Source organism: Acomys russatus, chromosome 9 (assembly GCF_903995435.1).
Source record: "Acomys russatus chromosome 9, mAcoRus1.1, whole genome shotgun sequence".
NCBI classification, from domain to species: domain Eukaryota; kingdom Metazoa; phylum Chordata; class Mammalia; order Rodentia; family Muridae; genus Acomys; species Acomys russatus.
This window is the reverse complement of record NC_067145.1, coordinates 18,147,068-18,174,568: the sequence shown is the minus strand read 5'-3', so window position 1 is coordinate 18,174,568 and position 27,501 is coordinate 18,147,068. Positions and strand designations below refer to the sequence as shown.

The window sequence follows — 27,501 nt, the reverse complement described above, 5'->3', positions numbered from 1 at the left end:
TTGGTTTATAATGGAAAATTAAAAGGTTCTCATCATTATGGATTATCTCTATGGAGAAAGATATGCCACATATAAGGAGAACCATTAGTTGAAAAGAGTACAGTGAGGGAAAGATGGCTTTCAATGGAGCCTTTTATTCACAAACAGTAAAAAATATAACACTTTACACCATCACGTTTAAGGATCAGAAAACTTGTTTTTTCACATTTTTGCCAAATTTTGATTCCTGGAAATATTGAAGAGTGGTGTGAATCAGCATGTTTTTGCCTGTTTTTGTTTTTGTTTACCTTCTTTAAGGAGAGTATTCCTTCTCTGGTGTCCTTGTCAGTGGAGATGGAGAATATTCCAATACCATCTCCGTTAGTGATGGAGTAAGTCATGTCTGCATTTGAGCCTGTATCTGCATCGTTTGCCTTGATTTTCCCAACAGCTGAGCCAACTTGAGCAGACTCAGGAACATACAGCTGATAGTGTTCTGAAGAATATTTAATAATTATGTTACTTATGATACTTTTCATAAAGTACATATTTCACAAGAAAATAACCAGTACATCATATGCAATATCACATGAACACAGTATAGAGTGAAATGAATAGATATCTTTAAATCTTTTAAACTATTCTCTTAGGTTGTTATAAATATTTCGATATATGTATATGTACAAAGCATTATAACATATGTAAAATAATATATTAGAACATGAAATATTTTATTCTCTACAATACAAAACAACAGGAAAATAATTTTTAAAATTCACATATGTTCAATAAAATGTGAGTTAGTCAAACATAAGTAATTCCAACTTACCTTTTTTCACATTAGAATGAAATTCAAGTATGTACCTACATGTGTATATGTGTGTGTGCGCACGCATGTATGCTTGAAATTTGACAAGAAGAGGGAGAAAATCATACCAGAAAATGTAAACTACCACTTTATGTAATTTACTTACCAAAATATTATATTTTCAAAACTAAATGCAAGACAGTGTAGCAGTGGAAATATGGAAGTCTACACACAAGGTTTTGTGCAGTTGTGCAATGGTTTCAGTTTTGCCAGTGTTATACTATGTGCAAAAGAAACTCATACTGTAAGTATCATTGTCAGGAATTTTTAAACAAAAACAAACTGAATGTTTTACTGATATAAAATATTGGGTCAATGTTGATAAAAGTATTTATTGATATAATTGAAATGAAGAATATCTTCATAATAATATATATAATACAATAATAGTATCATAAATAAGAATACCCTTGAATTTATTTATTTATTTTGCTTTTACTTTCTTTTATTAATTATTCACTTTACATCCTGGTCATAACCTTCTCCCTCCTCTCCACTGGTCCCATGGTCCATCCCTGTTTTTCCCATCCTCTTCTCCTACTCCCCAGGTAATGGGAGCCCTACCTACCTACCAACTCCAGCTTATCACATCTCATCAGAACTGAGGGCGTCCCCTTCCCCTGTGCCCCAGCTAGGCAGCACTGCCAGAGGAAAAGTGACAAAAAAGCAGGCAACAGAGTCTGTGTTAGAGCCAACATCCACTTCCCTCACTAGTGTGTGCACATAATGACTGAGCTGCCTCTTGGCTACTTCTGTGCAGGGGGCATTGTCCTGCCTAGTGTCCCAGTCTTCACAAGCGCCTCCTTGAGACCTACTTAGTTGGCTCTGTCGGTCCTCCCATGGAGGTCCTATCTCCCCCTGAGTCCTTCATCCATCATCATACTCTTTCCCAAGACTCCCACCTTGAGTTGCTCCACCCCATGTCTGGCTGTGAATCTCCCCAGTTGCTTCCATCAACTGCTGGGTGGAGCCACTGAGAGAGCAGCCATGCTGGCTGACATCCACAAGCACAATAGAGTATTCTCAGTAGTTCCAGGGGTTGGCTGTCCTCCATGGGTGAGTCTCAGGATGGGCCGTGCATTAGCTGAACATTTCCACAATCTTTGCTCCATTCCTGTCCTTGGACATCTTGTAGACAGGGCAAGTCCTGGGTGGAAGTTTCTGTGGGTGGATTGGTGTTCCCCTAATTCCATTAAGCATCATGTCTAGCTAGAGAATATACTCTACAGTCTCCATGATCCCTCCAACCAGGAGTCTCAGCTAGACTTACCCTTATAACCTCCTTGAAGCCTACCCTGTCATAGATCTCCAGCTTGTCACAGAGAAGCTCCAGCCCAGTGTCCTCCTCCTGCCCCAACTCACCCCAACTCTGATGTCCACTCTCATTTCTCTCCATGCTCCCTCTCTTAGTATATTCCTTCTCTTTAATCTTTCCTGCCATCTATTATATCTAAACTTCTGAGTGAGGTTTAAGCATGCTGTCTTGGGTCCTCTTTGTTATTTATCTTCTTTGGGTCTCAGAATTGTAGTATGGTTATCCTGTATTATATAGACACACATTGAATACATACAATGTGTGTCTTTCTGTGACTTGGTTACCTTAGTCAGGATAATCTTTTCCAGTTCCATTCATTTGCCCACAAATTGGATAAGTACCTCATTTTGAATAGCTGAGTAGTATTCCATTGTGTACCACAGATTCTTTATCCAGTCTTAAATTGAAGGACATCTGAATTGTTTTCAGGTTCTGGCTATTGATTAATAAAATGGCTAAGAACATAGTTGAACAAATGTCCTTGTTGTAAAATGGGGCATCTTTTAGTATATGCCCAGGAGTTGTATAGCTGTGTCTTGAGGTAGAGCTTTCTCAATTTCCTGGGAAAGCAGAAGATTTATTTCCAGAGTGGTTGTACAAGATTGTACTCCCACCAGCAAGAGAGGGATTTCCCTTTTTCTCTTCATCCTTGTCAGCATGTGCTGTATTTGTGTTTTTGATCGTGGCCATTCTGATGGGTTTAAAGTGAAATCTCAGAGTTGTTTTGATTTGCATTTCTGTGATGACTAATGGCATTAAAACTTCTTAAAGTGCTTCTTAGCCATTAGATATTTCTCTGTTGAGAATTCTCTGTTTAGCTCCCTACCCAGCTTTTAAATTAGATTATTAGGTTTGTTGGTATTTAATTTCTTGAGTTCTTTGTATATTCTGGATATTAGACCTCTGTTGGATGTAGGATTGGTGAAGATACATTCTCAGTGTGTAGGCTGTCAATTTAGTCTATTGAGAGTGTTCTTTGCTTTACAGAAGCTTTTCAGTTTTATGAGGTTCCATTTATTAGACCTGAGCTGTTGGGGTTCTGTTCTGGAATTTGTCTCTTGTGGACACTTTAATTTAAATGTAACTAAATAAAATATTCTATTTAATATTATAGCAATAATATTAAACAGATAATATGCAGATCAATGCTTGGGATTAGAAAATTATATTGAGTTTAGTACACAAGCATAGAAAAATTGATGCCACAAATTCTTCTTCATATGATGCTTATCTTTAATTTTGTATTTTTATGTGTTTAACTTGGAGTTCCTGTGGAGACACCCAGTCAAAACCCATAACAGGAAGGAGATCTGGAGGAAGGAGCTTAAGTCTGTTGTTTATCCTAGTTGATGTATTGTCTAATCTCATTTTAAATATATAAATACATCCATAGTTAATTACTACTCTCAGATCAATCAGAGAAGCCTCTCTTTTCAGGGAAACGGGGCAGCTGAATAAAGCTTCCTGTTGTGCTCACTTGGTGGTAAGAAGAGAAAGCTAAGTGCACAGCCCTAAACAAGACAATTATACCATTCTCTGAAAGGCACAGCAAACACTATGGAACAGGGGTTTGGAACAAAATGAGAGTCAGAAGATAGTAAAAATTAACTGCAAAAATACCATCTTCATAACAGAGCACAGTCAGTTCAGTCAGTACAGAATTTATCAAAGTCCATTTGGGTATCAGCTGGGGATAACTTAGGCTCCGTGTGAATCTTGTGTCTGGCTGGCTGGCTGGTGACCCTGCAGACTTTCTCTGAGGACAGCCTTCCAAGCCGGAACTGATTGTTACCAGCAATAGCTTCCACTGATGGTGGCAAGCAGGGGCTAGGGCTGATGGCTCCTATTGGGAGTTAAAGCTGATGGGTCCTAGCAAGGGCTTCCACTAGTGATGGCAAATGTCTAAAAAAGAAAGGGAAAGAAGGAGAGAAAAGAACCAGACAGGCACACACACATACACTTCATGAAGTAATAAGACTCCAGCAAGAATTCTAACAGCTTCTTTTTTTTTTTTTTTTTTTTTAATTTGCTCACTTTACACCCAGATTGTATTCCCATCCCTCATTGCTTCCTGGTACCACTCTCCCTCCCTGACCCCCTCATTAATCCTCAGGAAGGGGGAACCCTCTTCCTCTACCATTTGACTTCAGCCTATCAAATCTCTTCTGGTTTGCCTGTATCTTCTTCCTCTGTGGCCTGGCAAGGTAGCTCCACCAGGCACACATGTCCAAAGACTGGTCACAGTAAGAGTTTGAATAAGAACAGTCTATTAACAATCAGACACAGATGCAGGAGACTCTTAGGGAGTTCCAGGCTTAACTGAGAAACTATTTTTGATGAGATGTTCAAGACAGAGTATCATTGCCTTCACTTTTATGTACCCAATGGTAACCCCACTTGGTTTCAATGGACACTTTCAATCCAATCGTCAGGCAAATGGCACCAGTAACTAAATGAGTCAAATATTAAAAAAGAAATGAATCTAGGGAAGGATCCAGAAATTATGATGAAGGGTTCTTTGGCTTAAAATGGAGGGAGAAGTAGACAAAGAAGTAAATAGTAATGAGAAGTCATTAAATACACATATGAAAATTTCCAGGAACTAAATATAAGAAGATAAATAATTATACTTAAAATAGACACTTTATATCTCTCCTTTTTATTATTTCGGAGATTTACTAATAATTTAAAAATATGTTAAGTAAGACAGTAAGAATAAAAATATGTATTACTAATATCAACTATACATAATGATACCCATAAAACAAAATGGTCAGGACAGATATTAGTGAAATAATGAAGAAAGTGCTGCAATGTGTCTTTCAAAGAAAGATATTGACCTCAAGAGAAAAAGAATAAAATTTCCCATAACCACACTAAAAAAAAGTAAGAAACAGACAATTCAAATATAAAAATTTGAGAAGAAAAGGAAGTTTAAAGTAGCTATCAGTGGTATTCAAAGAGGCATCAGATATGATCAATGAATTCACCTTTTTCTTAATTCAAAATACTTAATACTTTATGATTTTCTGAATACATTTGACCTAGTATCATCAATACCACCACCAGCACAACCACCAATAAATCTATAAAAGGGAATAGTTTGAAGCACTGCTTTAAGGGTTCTCAGCTAAATATCCCCAATACTGTAGAAATGTCCCCTTTACTTAAATATCCATAATACTCGACATATTATATATAAACATATATATAATACTTGACGTATATATATGTCTATATGTATATATTTCATATATATATATATGAAATGCAACAGATGATGCTAATGAAAGCCAATATAGTTACAGCTACTTAAACTCTGATGGCACTGACAAAATAACATATTGGAGAGAAGACAGCATCTTCAACAAATACTGCTGAACAAACCATGTATCCATATGTGAAAGAACAAAAATAGATCCCTATTTCTCACCCTGTTTTAAAAAATACTTAACGTAAATCTGAACTCAAAGAGTTAGCGACTGACACATGGAGCACACTTAGAGATGCAGGCACAGGCAAAGATTTCCTGAAAAGATGCCAAGAGCTCAGAAAAGAGAAGTGAGAATTGATAAATAAGATTGGCTAAAATTTAAAAGTGTCTCTGTAGCAATAAAATATCAAGGATGTATATATGTACTCTACAGAACCAGAGAAAATATTTTCTAATGACCCATGGGAGAAAGGATTAATTTTAGATTATATAAATAACTCAAGCTGAGGATAAAGTTCAGTTTTAACAATAAATTGATAAACTTATTCAGTAAAAAGTTTAACATAAATCTCAGAATTTAAATGCCAAGAACAAACAACTCAATCAATAATTAGATACTGATGAAATATTTATTTTAAAATGAAGTGCATATGGGCAAATGTAGAATTTATAAATTAATTATTAATTTATTATAAATTCAATAATTTGCCTTTTTCCTTTCTTCACTCTAAATATTCCCATATATTCCCACTTATTCTATTGAAAATTCATGGCTGATAGTCTTTAATTGTAGTGGCATACATGTATGTATACGTAAAAACATATATATTACTAAATATGAAAATATGCATTGTCTTTTCTGCATAGCTTTGATTCCATCTCACTATTAATGTATGAATATTTAGTATTGGAAAACCAATTGTGGTGTTCAGCCCTGAAGAAGACAGATCTTCAGCATTACTAAAGTGGACCTGGGATCTGAGCACAAAGTTCTCTAAGGAAGAAAAAGTGGCTAAGAATTTTTTTAAATCAGGGAGTAAAAATAAAACAACTTTGACATTTCATTTTACACCAGTCAGATCTGTAAAACAAAGATCAGTAAAGCAACCTGCGGCAGATGATAGTGACATTGAAGGAAGTGGAACTCTTATTCTCTTTGGTGGGATGAAGAAAAAACTAGTACAGACACTCTGGATGTCATTATGCAGAATTCTAAGAAAGCTGAAAATAAATCTTCTATATTGCCTAACTACACTACTCCTTGACATATGTCCTAAGGGCTCTAGATCCTCCTCCATAGGCATTTTCTCAGTTGTATATATTGATGCTCTTTTCCACAATATTCAGATAATAAAAACAACCTAAATGTATTTTAACTAATGAATTGGCAACCACATGTTGTACAAAAACACTATTAAAAAATATTCACCTATAAAGAAAATGCCCATCATGAACCATATACCTATTTAATATATGTAACATGAACAAGTTCAGATGAGGGATGTAACAGTGTCACATATTCTCTCTCATCTGGAACTCAGTAATCAATATTTTGAACATTTTAAATAGTTGGTATTCAAAAGTTATAAAGGCTGAAAATAAACAATAGTCCAATAATTTTCAACAAGAAAGCAAATTAATGATCCAGTGAAAGAACTATAAGATAGTATTATGTATTTTCTTTTTAAAAAAAATTCATACATTTATTTTATTGCACTTGTATAAAACAAACTACATACAGCAGAGAGAACCATATGACAATCATGAGAATAATGAGTTCTATACGTGTTACATTCATAGTGACTTGGCCGTCTGCATTCATCCAGTTTGAAGTAAGTGTCTTTCCTGTCTTGTTGAGTCTAAAATTCCGAATGAAATTCAATATCTATCCTATCTCAACTCTTATAGTTTAACTTCTTTATCTTGATCTAAAATTATCTTATCTCCTAAGCAACTGAACTTGGTTGTAAAACTATACTATCTTATCTTCAATGGCCCTCAGAGACTTGAGAAGGAATACAACTTAAATTCCTGAGTGAACCAGCAGTGTGGGTTAGCAGCTTCCAAAGTGTACAAATTGACTTAAGACAGTTTAGTGCCTGACCAGTCACCCAATACACTTTATAACATTGCAGCCTCATCTTCAGCTTTCTGGCCTAATATCTCTGCCAGACTTGTTCGAAGGGCATAATTATTGAGTACTTGCCTTCCCTGACTTGACAGAGTGCGGCCATGGACTCTGCCTGCATCTAAGCTGCCCATTTTTAGGCAGTTTCTGTTTGTGGCAGGAACAAGGACATTTTTCCCAGTGGCTGGTTTGCCACCTTTGAAGCCATGTCTATAAGGTGGCTCTTTGATGCTCATCATTTTCTTTGAGGTCGGCTGGGTGTTGTCAGGAGTTTTTGATAGACTTCTAGCCTATTTCCTATGATGTAATTTTTAAAAAATAACAAATATGTGTTCGAGTTGTTATTTGGATTCATATACTGATGTATATAAAGAATATTATGTTATATTTTACTAATTATAGGGTAATATTTTATTATTATACCTATATGTATAATTATAAAAGTCTAAGCTATAGATTATGGAATAGAATTGGTTAATCAATGGTTCCATCCCTTCTATGAAGCAGAATAGGTTTTTAAAGGTTAATTATGATTTTAGTATGTCACATCGAGGAACTTATTAAATGATAAACTGTATATCTACAGACAGAATAAACTACATGAGGGGAACTCTGTTAAGGGTGGACTTCACAGAGGAAAAAATCATATAAAGACTGTTCTCTGTATAAAAACTTATTTTATATAATATAAACATGTACAAGTCATAGTTACCAATTAGATCTCAATAAACCCAAAAATTAACTTCAGGACTGATGAGAAAAGAATTCATGGAACAAATCCACAAATACTCCAAAAGAAAAAAAAAACAAAAAAACAAAAAAACAAAAAACAAAAAACAAACAAACAAAAAAACAAAAAACAAAAAGGAAAGTTAATTCAATGAGCTGCATATGCCTCTGTTAAAACTGATCATGGAGAATATAAAAATTAGACTTATTAAAAATTAGGTCCAACATTGAATACACCAAATCATATTCAAGGGATAATACAACATATATTTTATAGAATATAATATGCACTGCATGATTTATTGCTATCTTATTTGTGTTCATTCTAAATAGAATGAGCATACTGGATTTGCATTTCAATCCTCAAAATAATAGCTCCAGTTTCTGCTGAATTTTATTTTAACATTTTTGTATGTGATGAAATATTAAACATGTATCAAAACGTATTTAAAAGTAGATTAAATATTTTATCTAAGAAAATTTAAATACTATCAAATGTGAAAATTATACCCAATAACACATAAAATACAGAGACTATATCATGTAAACATTCTGATTCATAAACTATACACTAGGCCTGGTCCTGGTTCCCAGTACAATTATATCAACAAAACATGAATATTTGAAAACCAATTAAAATTGTGCCATCTTTAAATAATACCACCTAAATTTTCTAATATTTAAAATTGTTTGTGGAAATGAATGACAGAAGAAATATTCAATGTAAATATCCCTAAATGAACTTTGAAGTTTTTTTACTTTGGTCATGCTCGCATTAAAATCTATGTTGGAATTCAGAATTATAAACATATCAATGCAGAATTTGAAAACATACATTAATACAAATAAGATTTTAAAACAATAGTTCTTAAAGTCTTTGTTGTACATATTATTTTTTGGCATTTCTATACTATTTATACTCTGTAATAGTTTTTTTAAAACAAAATAAGAAACTTAAATAACATGCATAGGTCTAGAATGTTTTGTAATGTTTTATAAACAGTATGTCTACTAGTGAAAAATAAAACCTTGGATTCTTGTGCATTATGCTCCAAAACTATTTTTGAAGTTATCTAGTTTTCTACTCATGTCTTGGACTGCTCTTATGACCTCGATTGGAGGTCATGAATTTCATTTACAGAAATTGATTTTACAAATAGATTTATGAGGACAAACAGGAATTCCAAATAAAACACTTAATCTTGGGGTGGAGGATGAGGAGAAAAACATGCCCCCATCTGTTCTTACTGTAATTTATTTGGAAAGCTATTCTCATTCTTGAGTCCTATACTTTTCTCTTCTAAATGTATGGAAGCACATTTAAAGCACTGACCTTGCTAACATCCATCTGTAGGTGAGAGTAAATCATCCCAAACCAGTTCCAATTTGTCATACATATCCTGTCATGAGATTATGAGAATTGCATTTGTTCCCTTTACAAAATGCTACTAACTGCTGTTGATGGGTCCAGTTTTCCAGGGTGTCTACAGTGAGAGGTCATTATATTAGAGCTTAGAATTTAAATGACATAAAAGTACAGATCTGTCTGTCAAAAGAGCAGATCAGAAGTTCAGGATTCTAATGGAGACAATATAAATTCAATCTCATGAAGCTAACTTGCAAGAATGGTAGCGAACACTGAAACTCTAAAGCAAATATACAAACACTCTGCTGAGAAAACACACACACACACACACACACACACACACACACACACACACACAGCTCATTAAGAGAATCACAAGCATTTTTTTTCTTGGATTATCACTTCTCCATATCTCTGGATTTCTGGGGAATTAAATTTCTATGTAAATGAGCACTGATTTCTACCTAGTGTCACAGCTGCACTAACCATAACCAATAAGCCAGTCTGTCATTTTAAACTTAGAAACCAGGCATTGACATAATCATTAAATATAAGATGGAGTAAGTTTGCTATTGGTTTTGTTTTAAATGAAACGCTGATCTGCACTGAAAATGTGTTGTTTGGAACAGTATGTTCCTTTTCTTATCTAGTAATCATTATTTTGATTTTATGTTAATTTATGTATGTAAGTGTGTGTGTGTGTGTGTGTGTGTGTGTGTGTGTGTATGTGTGTATGCCCATGTATGAAGATGCCAGAGAGGTTATAGCAGGGCATCAGACCTTTGGGCTAGTTTACAGATGTTTTGAGTCTTAGGATAGAACCTAGGAACTCTGCAAGATCAAAGTTTCTCTTAGCCACTTAGTGTTTCTTTAACCACCATGTAAATTCTTTCTATAATCTGCAATAATTTCCTCATAAACGCCTAATGCCTTAGCTTGAACTTTCAGTTTAAAATTAGATGTCTACACTTAAACCTCTTGAACGAATCACAGCTAGCTCTCTTGCTTTTTTTCTGTAGCTTCCTCATCAACTGCTCCTCATTACTGAATTCAGAGTCATGATTTGTTCTGCTCCTAGGACTCAGCTTAAAGGAATAATGAGTATGACTATGTCTTTTTTTAATTTTTTATTACTTTATTCTTGTTACATCTCAATGGTTATCCCAACCCTTGTATCCTCCCATTCTTCCCTCCCTCCCATTTTCCCCTTATTCCCCTCCCCTATGACTGTACCTGAGGAGGATTTCCTCCCCCGTATATGCTCATAGGGTATCAAGTCTCTTCTCGGTAACCTGCTATCCTTCCTCTGAGTGCCACCAGGTCTCCCCCTATAGGGGACATGGTCAAACTATGTCTTTGTCTCTGGACCTCTCCAACTATAATCACTTCCTCCTGGCAGGGTGGCTTTGCCAGGCTACAGAGGAAGAGGATACAGTTCGTATAGATGAGACTTAATAGGCTGAGGTCACATGTTAGAGGAGGAGGGTTTCCTATCTGAGGACTAGGGGAGGGTGGGGAGAAGAGGAGGTAAGGAGGAGGCCATCAGGAGGGGATGGCAGAGGGCCTACAATTGGGATGTGAAGAATTCAAACTGCAGAACAAGAGGATAACTTATATTGCTAATTCCATTACATGGGAATATCTCTGAGTCTGTCTGAGATATGAATGTCTGTGCATAGACAATGCTTTTCGTTGGCTACAAAATTTCTGTGACTATTATTATTGTTTTATTATTATTATTATTATTATTATTATTATTATTATTATTATTATTATTATTACTTTTATTTTGGTTTTTCAAGACAGTTTCTCTGTGTAGCCTTGGCTGTCCTAGACTAACTTTGTAGATCAGGCTGGCCTCAATCTCCCAGAGATCCGCCTGCCTCTGCCTCCCGAGTGCTGATATTAAAAGTGTGCGCCACCACCACCCAGTTGGGATTTATTATTAGATGCCATTGTTCTCAATACATGAATGAAGTTTTACAGGTGTCTGTTTTCTGCTCATACTAAGGGCAGAGAACCAGACTTAATTGTTCTGTGAGTCATGCACACCTTATCCATTTACAAATTTAGGGCGGTATAATGCTTGTGAGAAACTATATGTTTTCAGAACAGAAGAACCAGACATTGGATCAGACATGACAGGATTCATTTCTCTTAGCATGCTGGACACTGACAACCTGCATCCTTCATGTTCTATACCTAGGGCTTGAGTTGCTGTGCCTTATCAGAACAGGACAGCTCCCAGGACAGATTCAAAGAAAGCTTCCTCCCAATTGGTCCATCATTTCAGACTGTTATACACAGGTCTCTAATTAAAGTAGAATTTCTCAACATTTAGAAACTGGACCACAAATGCTATTCCTCACTTCTTCAACCATTTTCCCCAATTTCGCCTGAGCTCCTATAAAGGTATTATTCATCCCAAACCACCAGGAAGAAACCTTAAGAGACTGACACCCCATTTCTCTTAAGAGGGTTTGGGTAAATTTTTGGTTGCTTTCTTGGGCAATACATGGTTATTTTCATTGTCAATTTGTTATAAGTTATTATTAGTCTTTTTTAGAGAGAAAGCAAGCTTGGACTCGGGGATGTCTCTCTTTTCCTTTATCTTTCATTCTTATATTTGAAGATAGGGCTTGAAAAGAAAGAGGGGGGAATGTAGAAACATATAGGGATGATAGGACGAAAAGTAGATTAGTGACTCTACTCTTCAACTTAATTGCTTAAATAAATTAATAAAATGAAATAAATTGTTACTCACAAGGTTATTTTGAATTCACTGATATAGAATTTTTATATACATGCAAAATAAGTTTAATTTTAGATACATTGTTATAGAATTCAAATTTAAGAATAAATTAATAAAAATTAAAAAAAAAAAACAAAAAACAAAACAAAACAAAAAAAGACAACTTAACTGCTGGCAACACTTAGCCTACTTCAAAAAAAAAAAAAAATGAAGAACATCAAAGACCCTCCTTATGGAGATGGCTTCAAATGTGGCAAACAAGCCAATGGGCACATTTTCTTATTTCTCCCACAGACAGAATTCTGCCTAAAAACAGACAGTCTTGGATGCAGGAAGAGTTGAAGACCAAACTCTGCCAAGAGAGGGTAAGAAAGTCCTCAATAGTTCCTGCCTCACAAATATGTCTGTCAGATAATCGGGCCAGAAGCCTGAAGATGATGTTCTAACATTATGGAGACTTTAGGATGACTATTCAGGCAGCAAACCATCTCTGTCATCTTCTCATTTGGTAAGCTGCCAGCCTGTACTCCGTGTGTACTCAGGTAATTAATTTTATTCACTCTTAAGTTTCTAATGTGGTTGAAGACCACTTTGTTTCGTTTCACAATTAAGCTTAGTTGTTTAGGTTTTAGATGTTTTTAGGTCTAGATAGATGATTTAAGTTGATAATGATGAAATATGATAGTAATTGATTTACATTCAGAAAATTAGGCTCACTATGATAGGACAGATGTTGTCTTCAAGGCTAACAAATACAAATAAACAAAATACTGTGAATGTTATATTTATATAACTCCTGATTATTTTATGGTTCTTCTTGCTACAGGTAGTTTATTGTGTATATATATATATATGTATATATATATATGTATATTGTATATATATATGTAAAGATAAATTTAATAAGATATATTAAAATATATTGAGAAAAAGATTTTCTGCCTTTCATTAATGTGCCTTTTCACTTTCTAATAAATTGCAATTTTACTGGAATAAGTTTTAATTTCCTCTGTGATCCTTTTAATTCACAGGTTAACTGTTCAATGCTAGAGACCGACTGCAATTTCATATCAGTTTTTATCATGCCACCTTAACTCAATGCAATCATTCATTTTTAACTCAACATGAGATCCAACTCACTCCCTTTTTCTGCTGGAGAATTTTGAAGCATTTGGAGTATAACTAATTTGTTTAACTTCAATATTGATTGTTAGAAAATGTAAAGAGCTACTCATGGAGTGAAATGTCACGGAGTGACCAGTCTCTGAGATCTCACAATATACAGAATGCTCTCTGGGTAAATGTGCCTTCCTGTGTGGACATGACTCATTGTGATCTAACATAATTCTAACTGTAACATCAATATCTGTGGTCACAGACCCCTGTGACAGATATTGTGATAATGAAACAGTATAAAATATAAAACCTGTTTCTGGAAAATTATACATATAGAATTGTTCAAAATAGGTCTACACTAAACTTTAATTTTCAAAAATTGCATTATTTGCTAACTGCAATAATTTAGGAGAATATGGTGAGTCACACTTTTAAGAGATTAAACTGAATAAAATATTCCTCAGAGATACTAAACATTCTTCAAATGGAAAAAAGAAAAAGGGGGGATAGGAGTCATACCACAAAGGAAAGGATTCAAATGATAAGAATTAGATCCCTTAAATGGAATAACAGAAAAATAAAACAAGTATTTTTGCTAAAATATTAGTTTTGCTGTGGATAAAGCATAGACCTTTTGAGATATGTGTGGCAATTTATATGGGACTCTATACATTGCACTACATATAGTATTTTAAAATGTCTTCTTTCCCATTTTGAATATTCATGAAACAGACATTCATTTGTTATGTTGTGCCACATTAGCACATTTTTCTTGTAATGTGTTCAAATGCTGCCAGTATTTTACCACTATAGTCAAATTGGACCTCATTATTCCCCATTTTTGTTCTTGAATGGCCATAATTTCATGCACTGTATGAGATCTTCACTCAAGATTTTTTTGACTCCACTGTGAATGGCTAATACACTCTAAAGCGTACTTCAGAAATAGAGACCTGATGGATAATGAAAAGGTATTTAGTTCACTAGCCCTTGACCACTTTAATATATACATTACCCTCCCAAGGCAGTGATAACTCTAATTGCTTTTACTTTGCCAAGAACTAGTTGAGAAAAGTTCAACACAATGACTCTTAAATTAGGAATATTAGGAAAATGTTATAAATTAAGTGTGTTCATTACATTTATATTAAAAAGGCGGTCGTCTTTATTTTAAATCAAGGCTCTGTACTAGAAAGTACAAATGCCACTGAGGATTTCATTGCTGAAATGTATGCTTAGTTAACGTGGCAGATAAGATCATTGGAGAAGTCTAAGAACAGAGAAATAAATTCATATAGAGAGTACAAGCAGCATAAAACACTCAGTTAAAGAACACTTATGGAAACTATATATGTACAGAGGGCGATAGGTCTGCAATGTACATATGGCATAGATGGTATTGTTAATTATTGGCATAGAAATTTTAAAAAATGAATAGATTATAACAGAATTTTCTTACCTCTCATTAGCTAGATTTTAAAAGTACAACAAGGGGAAGAATAAAATCAGTATCTATATGCATCACAGTCATATTGAAGAAAATAGAAGAGAATACATTACAACAAAATGTATAATTTGTGATATAAAAAAGTATAGTATATTATTGCAGTTAGATTTTTAAGGAAACACAGGGATTATTTAGTATAATAAAAGATGACTACTTGATGTACATGATAAAAGTCATATTTTGTCACACATATTATATTAATGGAAAAAGAAGATTTGAGGACCTGATTTAGAATGATATGATGCAGCCATTCGTACTAAAGTGAGTTGCAATGATGTTGTAGGAAACATCTCTTAGTTTTGTGAAGAAAGATTGAAGTCACAAGTGCATACATTATATAAAATCTCATATGTCAAGAGAAACAGAATATTGTGTCAGTCCAAGTACCAGATATCTGCATACACCTTGAAATATTGAGAGATTCATGGACAACCTCATGCTTTGTGAAATGTAGTCTTTATTATATATATTTATTTTCAAGTAGCCTATCATGATTTCCCACTATGTAAATATCTATTTGGTAGCAACAGTATATGTATGCAAATCCATAGACTCTTCTATTGCAATATATGATAAATGTGGTACCAAGTTATTCAAAATATAGCATTATATTTAGTTTTAATCAAAGTCAAACCTTATTTTAGACATGACAATGTAAAAGATTCTGTGAAAATACTATCTTCAAATAAGAATGTTCACCATGTTTCTGAGTGTAGCAGGATCTAAATCTGTTCTTTACATAAAATGATATAAGGGAAAGAAAGTCACAGTAAGTTCAGTCAATGTGTGCATCTAATGTTTCCTTGTCAGTCAAGACAGTTGCTTTTTATTTTGTTTTGTTATGTTTTAATAATGAACTGACATGGTAACAGTATCATTGTTATCAGCCAAAATTATAAAATTAGAAATGCATTTCTCACTATATTCAGCTATAGAAGCCATATTATCAACATATAATAAAAGTTCATTATTATTTATATCTCTTATAGAATCTTAATTGGCATATAAATGTAACAACTTTTAGAGATAGAAATAGAGATAAATGGTAGGGACAAAATAGGAATAGTTTGGAAATAGCAAACAGTTGTTCATTAAATCCCTACCTTGTACAACTTGAGTTTAGGGACTATTTAGAACTCCAATATTAAATAAAAATTTGAAATAAGTACTTACAAGAAAATAAGGGATGTTGGAGAGGGTGGTAATGGGAAAACCAGGGAGATAATTATGTTTAAAATACACTAAGTGAAATTCCTAAATATCACATAAACATATCAATAAAAAAGTACTCTGGTGCAATTGAAAGGAAGACAGAAACTCTCATGTTTCAAAAAACAAAATATATCCAGTTATTGTGCCATGTTCTCTCATTGCTTAAATTTTTATACTGTCCTAAATTGATATAATACTTATACATATGTGTGCAAAATATTAAGTTTCAATTCATTCATACCTTATGTAATAATACAGTAAGGAAATTGATATGTTACTTAAACGTGACATTGTGTTTTATTTTCTGAGTATTTAAAGACCTCTCTGCTAATCTGAAACATTCAATATATCCTTAAGAAAAAAAACTACTGAGGACAGAGATTGTAGGCACTTATTAGCCAATAATAAAAAAAATGGTGCAGTTAGAAAGGAGAATTAAATTTTTGTTGTGATGTAATTAAAAGTACCTTTAAATCTCCCTTGTTACATGTGTAGAATGATAATTGTTTCAGAGTAATGTATGTTCTATGAATATTATCAACAGTATTCTTAGAAATATATATTGCATGGAAACACAAATTTAATAGTACTTGGATATATTGCACTTTGTAAGATTGTTTATTGACGTTTAATAGTATGTATGTTTAATTATAATGTGGACTCACTGTGCTCTATGCTTTTCTTTTGAACATGTATTTCCATAGCGAAAAGTCATATAATTGACCCTAATACAATCTGATCTCTGGCAACGTCATTTTAAAGAAGGTTTGTTCTCAGTATGTAGTACATTACAGGGCTTTTATAATGATCATTTAAACTGTGGTTTTTGTAAAACGTACTGAAATTCAATTAATTAAATCACTCAATAACAATTTCCAGATTGTGGTAAGCATGTGAGACAACAATTCAACTTCAGGCTTCCGTGTTGTAGAGGGACTATATGGGCATAAGCATGAGATGGACAAGGGTGAGAAAACCAGAGAGGAGGACGTTATCCACTACTGTGCTGATTCTATCATAGACTTAAAACAAGCTGCAGCAGGAGTATTATAAAACCATGTAAACACATAAAATTTCTAGATGAAATAAAGTGGTTTATATCTGGAAGAGGCATTGTCACAGCATGGCTAGGGCTGGAAATACCCTGGGATGCACATCTCTCACTAACTTACAACAAATTTATGATTCATCATATTATGCACTCGATCACATTTTCTAAGCAGCCTTTGTGGGTACCTCTGACAACTCATAAGCAGGATTGGTACGGAAACTTAGCAATTATTTGAATAAAAGTTGAATCCAGGGTTTGCCATATCAGAAACACTTTACTATATTTTACTTACAACATTGACACTCTGAGGGTTGCATAAAAACCAACTCCTTCCAAGCACACAGAATTAACGTCTCCCTGCATCTATACTGCATTTTGAATTATGAATTATGTTTTATACAGTCAAATTCTATTCTGAAATATAACCTTATTAAAACAGTCTTAACAACCTTTAGAAGATATTTGTTTTGTGTGGAAGAGCATGCATGTGAATGCACATGTGTGTTTATGTATGTGTGTGCATGTGCACACAGGCAGTATACATTTATTTTTAATGCATTTGAAATTTCATAACTTAAAAGTGATATTTTTGCATGGATAAAACTCCCACATAAAAAGCACAATAAATATGTCCATTAATGTTTTAATAATAGGTACCTCCTTAGTAAGAAGTAAGAATTCATTACTGTTGTAATGCACTAGATGTGTCTCAGAATTAGAAGCTAGTAGGTCAAGCGATATCTTTACACATGAATAAGAAGAGACACAAGCACAAAGACAAACAGCTGGGATGGAATAAAATAGTCTGCTTTGATAAAACAATATATTGTGGATTCAATTATTCCATTTGTTTTGCATAATGAGTGATGATAATTGCAACATGTAGACAACAGGTACTTACTCTGTGGGAATCGTGGTGGGTTGTCATTGACGTCAGTCAAGGTAATGTTGACAGTTGTGGATCCTGAAAGTCCTCCTACCTGCCCGGCCATGTCTTTGGCTTGAATGACCACTGAGTAATGCTCTCTGGCTTCTCTATCCATATTGTGTAAAGCTGTTCTAATGACTCCTGGAATATAAAGATTTAAAAACAATCAGTACCTGTGGTACATTAAATGAGTAAGATTTTGAGACTCATGATTGTTGTGATTTTTTTTTTTAAATAGCAAATTTTAAGTAAGAACTATTTAAAAAAAAGAAAATCTTATTGTTATTTAAAAACTGAGTCATTGACATAGTTGTTTTCATGCACATATCTTAAACCATTCTTTATTGTCTCAAAAAAAAAAATCTTTCGTTGTATATTTCCTGGGTAAAATGGCTCCCCAAAGTAGCCTTCAGCCTAGACATGCATATGGATGTCATAGGACAGCTTCTGAAACAATTTTCTCTCTTTCAGATCAAACTCAGGTCACTAGACTTGGTGGCAGCCATTTTTACCCACTGCATGATTTCACTGACTTGCCAGACATTTTGGAAACATCTTCATTAACATATCTTAGCCATCTTACCCTTGAGACAAACACCAGAAATATTCACCAACCTCATTCAATTAGTTTTCATTATGTCATATGAGAAGTTATCAAATATAGTTTTGGTTCAATTGTTTCTGAAAAAATTTTAAGCAAGATATATATAATATCTTGACATGATAGGATTATTTATAACCTAAGGTTAAAAATAAAAAGAAAAGCTGTAATAGCAGAAAGAGTAAGTGAATTCAGCCACAGTATACAATGCAGAATGCTAAGATACTTCTTTCTTTTCTCTGTCGCTCTTCTTTTAAAACTGAATTGATTTGCTTTACAGTGATTTAAATGGCAAGGCTTTAGGCACTAAGAAATAAGATACCACAATTTTAAGCATAATGAGCAAATAATTTAGGGCATTTGGGAGAGATTTCCCGAAAGGTAAACAGAGAAGAAAATGATTGCTATCAAAATAAATTCTAACAGTATGATAATAAATGATTCTCCTAATTCATGCATATGCAAAAGAGTCTAGTATTTCTCTTAGAAAGAGCAGTGTTTCATCACTTATGCTAATTACAGAAGTGGTAACTGGAATCAGGTAGGAATTAACATGCAGAGGATACATACATTTTTTTGGTAAATGGTAAATATACTGTATATTTGTAGTATTTGAAAAAATAGAGATAATTTTATTATGAAAAACAAAATAAAAATTTGACTTATTGTCTTACAGGAAATTAGTCCTTACATAAAATTATTAAATTGATATTTTACAGAACATAAATTTCTACAGAGAAAAAACAGTCATTGCACAGCAAATGGCAGATTTCTTTTTGTATATACTTAAGTCAGTCACTTTGAAGGCTCGAGTAAGAAAGAATATAGAGCTTCCTGCTCCATAAATGCTCTGAAGTCACTATACGTTACTTCTTGTGCACTGTGTCTACATCCTGATTCAACTAGAAAGAAACATGATAGTCAAATTAAATATATAAAGAACAAGTTATATCCAAACTAGCACAGAGATCTCAAAAACAATGGGCTTGGGTTCATCTATATATACAAATTGCTTTAATACAGTACAGTATGTGATGAACTATTAGTCACTATTAGAGGCATTGAAGGATTAGATAACCAAACAGTTTACTGATGTGATCTCATTATATACTGACCACTATCAACAGGTTTAGATATGTGTGCCTGGGGGATCTGGAGGTGGATAGTAGCATTCCCTTTCACTTTTGTATAGTTCTTTTTTTTTTTTTTTTTTTTTTTTTTTTTTTGAATCAGATTCTAAGCCCTCTTACAGTAAAACTAGAAAGGAAAATGCAGCTGATTTAAACATACTCGTCACTTCTACACCCCCACAGAATTACATTCAATCACTGTCTCTTAGTGTGGGGCATTTCTTACAAGCTGTCATGGGCATCCCATTACCATGGTTAAAGCAAGAGTCTCTTTTGGTTTTCTACTTTCTATGAGCTCTGGCAGATACATAATGATGCATATCCAGATGTTTCTAGCTATTAAAGAATTTTTCTATGTATCCTTTTATTTTGCTATTCTCCCATGCGTCTCTCATTTAGAATCCCAATATGATGCCCTCCCCTCTGTCCCAGTTTCCTGGTAAGTGAAGGCTTTCGAGGGACATGCCCCTTGGGCTAGTATGCAGATATAAGTGAGTATATACCATTTGATTCTTTCTGCGTCTGGGTTAACTCACTCATTATGATCATTTCTACCTCAATCCATTTATCCACAAATTTCGGGAATTCCTTGTTTTTAATAGCTGAGTAGTATTCCATAGTGTATATGTACCACAGTTTCTTTATCCACTCTTCTACTGAGGGACAGAGAGGGTCCTAGAAACCTACAAGTAGAACAATATGATAGGCAGATTTGGGCCCAGGGGTCCCGCTCAAACTAAGGCACCAGCCAAGGACAATACAGGAGGTAAACTTTAAACCCATTCCCAGATCTAGCCAATGGTCAGAATAATCTCCACAGTTGAGTGGAGAGTGTGATATGACTTTCTCACGTACTCTGGTGCCTCACATTTGACCACGGCCCCTGGAGGGGGGGGAGACCTGATGGCACTCAGAGGAAGGACAGCAGGTTCCCAAGAAGAGACTTGATACCATATGAGAATATACAGGGGGAGGTAATCCCCCTCAGGAACAGTCATAGGGGAGGGGAATAATGGGAATATGGGGGAGGGGAGGGAGGAATGGGAGGATAAAAGGGATGGGATAAACATCGAGATGTAACAAAAATAAATTAATAAAAAATTTTTTTTTCCTTACTCTAAAACACTTTTCTCCTTGCCTTAATCATTCTTCTCTTCTGTCATCACTGACAGTCACTGTATTATTTTTTCTTTTTGAAGGGTTTAGCATTTACAAATATTACATAATTTATATTTGTGGTATTTTCTAATTGGATTGTCTACTTCATACTTAAGTTTTTCTCCTATTTTTCATAACTTTGAAGTTCCTTTGCTGTGAGTGATACTTTATTATATGTATGTAGCACATATTGTGTATCAATATATCAACACATCAATACTTCGCTGTCTGGAGATAGGACATATTACACACCTATAAAATGCTGTGTTGTTTACTGCTATCTTTGATGATTATAGACAACACTGCTATAAACATCTGTATACAAAATTTTATATGGTTGCATTTTATAAAAAAAACAAGTGTGTAAATATCTAGGAAAGTGATCACTATATCATAAGATAAAAGTATATGTTTTTTAAAATTACCAAATTTGCTTCAAGTGTTATTATAACTTTTCTGATCCCTGCCAGTAATAAGCACCTTGTTTCCTACTTCTTCACAATGCTTTTAATGCTCTTTTTTCTAACTATTATTTGTGTAGGCAGTACAATCTAATTTTTGTTATAATTCACATTTGCGTACTGGCCTATGATGTTGAACATTTTATATGCCAATTTATCACATGTAGGATATTTTTCAGGGCTTTTGTAGATTTTAAATATGATACTCTACCTTTCTATTGTTATTTACTATAATGTTTTTTATTACATAGTAGATAACCCTATGTATTAGTCAAGATTTTCCTGAAAATACTGCAAGTGAATTGGTAGATGATAACAGATGATAGATTATAGATAGACAGATGCATGCATGCATAAACACGTTTCATTATACACCTATGTAAATAGATAATAGATAATTAAAGAAAATTTGAGCCTAAGATCTTCTATAATGTCTATCTGCCAACTAGAAAAACAAGAAAAATGATGGTTTAGTACACACCAATTCTAAACTGTTGACCATTAGAAGAATTAGCAGTGGACAATCTAGATAGGGCAACAATGTTCTGGCATGATCCAGCATCTTCCATCAGGGTCCAACTTCCCATGCTTCATTCTATACTCTCTCTAAACTCCTAGCAGATTGAGTGACTTCTCTTGTTTTCACAGAAGGATTTTACTTTATCACATCTACAAGGTGAAATAATCATCTCTTCTGGAAACACTTCCTCATAGAAACATGGGATAATGTTTACACCATCAACTGGACTTTCGTTGGCCCATATGGTTTTGCACATTTGTTCTCAGTGTTTGACATGACTTCTTTTTATGTTAAACGATATTAAAAAGCAAACATCTTAGCTAATATTCAATTGTGTGATTACACAACCTGATTCAGATCATTCTTAGAAAAAAATCTCTTTTTTTGGACCTTGCTGCTGAATCAGAGGGTTACAGCCATGATTATCATGGCACCAACCAAAGACAACACGTGCAGTAAACATTGAACCCCTACCCAGATCTAGCCAATGGTCAGGACATTCACCACAGATGAGTGAAGAGTAGGGACTGACTTTCACATGAACTCTGGTGCCCCATATTTGACCATGTCTCCTTGATGGGGAGGTCCGGTGGCACTCAGGGGAAGGATAACAGGCTATCGAGAAGAGACTATAATCATATGTAGGGGGGAGGAGGTCTCCCTCAGTCACAGTCATAGGGGAAGGGAATAGGGTGAAAGTGGGAGGGAGGGAGGAGTGGGAGGATATAAGGGATGGGATAACAATTGAGATGTAATATGAGTGAATTATTAAATAATATAAAATGTATTTATTCCAACTTCAAAAGTCCCATAGTTTTTCATAGCCTCAACATGATTTCATCTCAAATTTTTTCTGAGACTCAAGGCAATCTCTTAATTATCACCTCCTAAAGAACAGAAAAGCAAATTGCACATTCCTAACATACAATAGCACAGGATACACATTACTGCCCAAAGGAGAGGAGTGGAGGTGGCACTGTGAAGAAATGCTTTACTAAAACAAGACTGAACCCTTGCAAAACAGGATTCAAACCCTGTAACTATAGGTCAGAAGTCAAAGAGATGACATGGAGGTCTCCTACTTCCAACTTTGCTATTGCAACACATCTCTCTCTAGAGCTGGATCCACTTCCTATGGGCAACTTTTCCTGGTAACATCCCTTGGCCCTGATAATTCCAACATCCGAGGGTCTCCAAATACAATCCAGGATTCACTTTCACATCTTGATGTGATGGCTTCTTCAGGACTTCATGAGGTAAAACCCCAGCCACATTCCTGGACTCAGTAACTTTTCTTGCTCATGGAAAAAGGTCCCATAACTCTTATACATTCGTATACATCTTGAGACAGAAGGGCATGGCTAATGTTAACAAATTAAGATGCCTGCTTGGCATGAAACTTGTTTCTTCTTGATTTACATTTTTTTTTTTCAGCATACTAGCTAGGTGAGAGGTATCACCAAGAGAACACCACACCATTTATTTCGTTTTTTCTGGACTATTTCAGTAGAAACTTTGGCTCTGATACTAAATTTCAACATTTTTTCCTATTGTAGACTTGCATAAGAGGTACACAAATAACCACAGGACACAAAAAAATATTAAGGCATCTTCAAGTCTCCATCACCAGCTATGCTAGTCAAACACTTTAGTTTAGATCCAGGCAGACATTTTATTTGTTTGTTTGTTTGTTTGTTTGTTTACTGGTCATAGCCCTATTCCTCCTCACCTCCCAGTCCCACCTTCACTTTCCCTCATTCCCCTCCCTTAATTCCTAGTAAAGGGAGCCCCCATTCTTATCCACCCAAGCTCATCATGTCATATCAGGGCTGAGCATGTCCTCTTCCCCTGTGGCCTAGCAAGGCAGTCTTGCAAGGGGGAAGCAAATGAAAAACTGGCATGAGAGTTCATGTCATAGACAACCCCTGCTTTCCTTACCAAAGGACCCACATGAAGCCAGAGATGTTCATCAGTTACTACTTTGTAGGGACCCTAGGTCTAGTTCATGCAAGGTTCTTGGTAGATGCTTCAGTTGAGGCAGGCCTCTCTGGGCCCTCGATAGTTGGCTCCTTTGGTCTTCTTGTAAAGCTCCTGTCACCTCCAGGTCATTTTCTCTTTCTCCTTGCATTTCCATAAGGCTCATCACCCAATTTGTAGCTGTGAGTCCCAGCATCTGTTTTGATATGGTTGTATATGGAACCTCTTAGAGGATAACTCTGCTTGACTCTTGTCATGTGTGTCTTTCTGGGTTTGCGTTTTCTCACTCAAGATTGTGTTTTCTAGTTCAATCCATTTGCTCACAAATTTCATGATGTCTTTGTTTTTAATAGCTGAGTAATATTCCATTGTGTAAGAGTACCACAGCATCTTTATCTATTTTTTGGTTGAGGGACATCTAAGTTGTTTCCAGATTCTGACTATTATGAATAAGGATGGTATTAACATAGTTGCACAAATATCCTTGTTATATGGTAGAGCATCTTTTGAGTATATATCAAGGAGTGTCATAGCTTGGTCTTGAGGTACAGCTGTTCCCAATATTCTGAGAAAGCACCAGATTGATTTCCAAAATGGTTGTACAAGTTTGCACTCCCAAAAGCAGGGGAGGAGTGTTCTCCTTTCTCCATATAACAAAAGTACAAAGATCAGCCACTGTCTTTGCCAAATATAATACAAATGGTCTCTTTATCAGTTATTTATACTGTCCCTTCATGAAATATTTCAACTGTGCTCCATGGTTCAAACAGCTCTAAATCTTCCACATTCCTACAAGCATGGTGGAATGGATCTCATTTACAGTGTTCCAACACTTTGTTAGTAGAAAATTCCAAAGTCTTCCCCCATTGTCAAGATTGTCACAGCAAATGCTATGTCTTTAGTACTAACTTTAGTCTTATTTTTGTTTTTTGTCACAAAATATATGGCTGAGAAAAGTTACTATTGTATAGTTTACTTCTTTCACAGACTACATGTTTGGTGTTCTACCTAAAAATTCTTCATTATGACCAAAGTCAACCAGATGAGTACCTTGTCTTTCAGAAAATACTCAGTTTTAAATTAAAACTGATTTAGTTAATTTTTTGTATAATACAATAAGACCCTTTGTCTTTTTTTCTCCTTTTTTAGTATTTTTTATTTTTCCAGGTAAGAGACTGCAATTTAATTTCTGCTTGTCCTTTCCTTAGGATCTACAAATTCTGCTTGCATAGAAGTGCAATACCTATCATTTTCTCACACTGGGAAAGGGAGCATTCTTCTTCATCAAGAGACAGGGCAGGGCAAGGGCAGTTTCCAGAGAAAGGAATAGGAAGTAACTCTACCAGCTAAGGGCAGAGGGCATGAAGACTAACTTGCTAGTCCTGCTTACTCCAAGAAAGAAAACCCAGAAAAATAATGGCAACTGCTAAAAGCTGGTGTGTCTTCTCCAGTTGTACCCACTTTGTGCTTGGCTCTAGGCTGAAACTTGCAAGACACACACATCAGTGCAGTACAAAACAGAATATGATGGCAGCATGGAAGAAGCCAAAAAGGTGCTTCTGTGGCAGTCCTCAAGCCTCTGTGGCTCCTGCACAGCAGGTCGTGTGTGTAGATGTGCCTTTGGGACCACATAGGTTAGTTATGTGGAGGAGTGCTGCAATTTGGGTCACTGTGAGATGACCCCAAGAGAGGCTATGATAGAAATAGTACTTCATCTGGTAGTTTTCAGGAAGGCAAAGGAGGTTGCAGTGTTGCATTGTTCATCAGGTCACCGGGCCTAGCCCTGCAGATGTTCATATTGGCAGCTGATAGGCCTGTCATACTCCAAAGAACTAGAGAGGATGCGACGGAGCACAGGAAATACCAAAACCGTTTGCTTTAAAACAGCTGGGATATCCAAACAGGATTCATACAAGAAGAGGAAGATCCCAAGAAGAGACCTGATACCCTATGAGCAATATAGGGGGAAGAGGTCCCTCTCAGTCACAGTCATAGGGGAGGGGAGTAGGGGAAAAGCGGGAGGGAGGAATGGGAGGATACAAGGGATGGGATAATAATTGAGATGTAATATAAATCAATTATATATATATATATATATATATATATATATATATATATATAATAAAAAAGTGAAAGGAAAAGAAGAAGAGAAAAGAAGAAGAAGAAGAAGAAGAAGAAGAAGAAGAAGAAGAAGAAGAAGAAGAAGAAGAAGAAGAAAAAGAAGATCTTCCACTATCTTCTATTTCTTTTCTGTGATGTTATACAGAACCTCATCCATCTTCTTACAAGTGGTGTCCCAATCATGTCAGAAACGAATGACAACCACACAGTGCTCCTTGGAAAGGATGGCCTGGTTTATTTGCCAGCCATTGTGCAGATGCAGAAGCATGTATGACATCCTGAGCAGACCAGTGCTGCTGAATGCCATGAGCTGCCTCATGAAAGCCCATGCGGCCCGACCACTGAGTCCCAAGACATTTGGCCTTTACATTTCTGTTTAGATTTTCATAATTTAGTTTTTTATTTTTATTATTTCAATATTGAAGAAAGTTCAATATATTATTTCTAAAATAGCACATATTATTAAGATCGACTGTCAGTCCCACTTTTGTGTGTATTTTGTTCCTTTGCCATAATCAGCTGGTTTTATCCTATGAGCTTTTCTATGCTATCACTATGTCTACCATTAATTTATTTTTCTCCTTCACAAACTTAATGCTAATTTGTCGATAGTAGCTTTTTATTTGGTTTTCAAGTTGGGCAGAGTTAGTTTTTAATGTTCTCTTCTCATGCAATTGGCTAAAATATGAAGTCTTCATAACTATATCTACACATGCATTGTGATGGAAAGTAAAGTCTATCACTGTATTGCATAATTTAACAGGTAAATTTTATGCTTTACATGGAGAGTCAAAATTTCAGGGTGCCCACTTACGTAGTAAAGTATTTCACTTCCATAGCCAAACAATCAGGTGAATGAGATTCATGAAGATATTAAATCATTTTAAAATATAATAAATAATTTTATATGATGAACATTTCAAAAATCATGAGTTAGGATAAAAATTTAAAAATAGAAACCATTTTAACTTTTCAATATTGTCCCATAGAAATAAAGAAAAAAGTTCAAAATCCTGTCTGCCTCCCAAATTAACTTGATATAATAGACAGTAATTTAATCTGTAAAGAATAAAATATTTTGAAAATAAATACACATACATGGACACATATGCTTTCATTAATCAAATATATATATATAGATTTTTTTTTTACCTATCTTCCACCAGGATACTGTATTTTACACTAAACTCATTAAGGAGAATGCTTTCTTAAGACAAAAACTTTTCAGTGTGGAGGTATCTTTTCCAATAAATGGACAGAGGGATACAAATATGGACATATAAATATGTTCAAATTCTATTATGTATCTTTTTCAAAACTGGGACATTTAAGCCTATTACAATGTAGAGATGAATTAAATGTTACAGT

General features: G+C 34.7%; 1 protein-coding gene and 1 pseudogene across 3 annotated transcripts in view; both read right to left on the bottom strand.

Annotated features, from left to right (window-relative positions):
• Cdh18 (cadherin 18) overlaps nt 1-27,501 on the bottom strand; it is a 406,710-nt gene that overhangs the window by 91,426 nt on the left and 287,783 nt on the right. For all 3 annotated transcript variants that reach the window (XM_051150995.1, XM_051150998.1, XM_051150997.1), the window contains exons 5-6: nt 18,139-18,306; nt 288-475 (exon numbers count right to left, since the gene is read on the bottom strand). In XM_051150995.1, the coding sequence (XP_051006952.1) occupies nt 288-475; nt 18,139-18,306 (356 nt within the window). The remainder of the gene's footprint in view (nt 1-287; nt 476-18,138; nt 18,307-27,501) is intronic.
• Nucleotides 25,845-26,410, bottom strand: LOC127193770 (thioredoxin-like protein 4A; annotated as a pseudogene).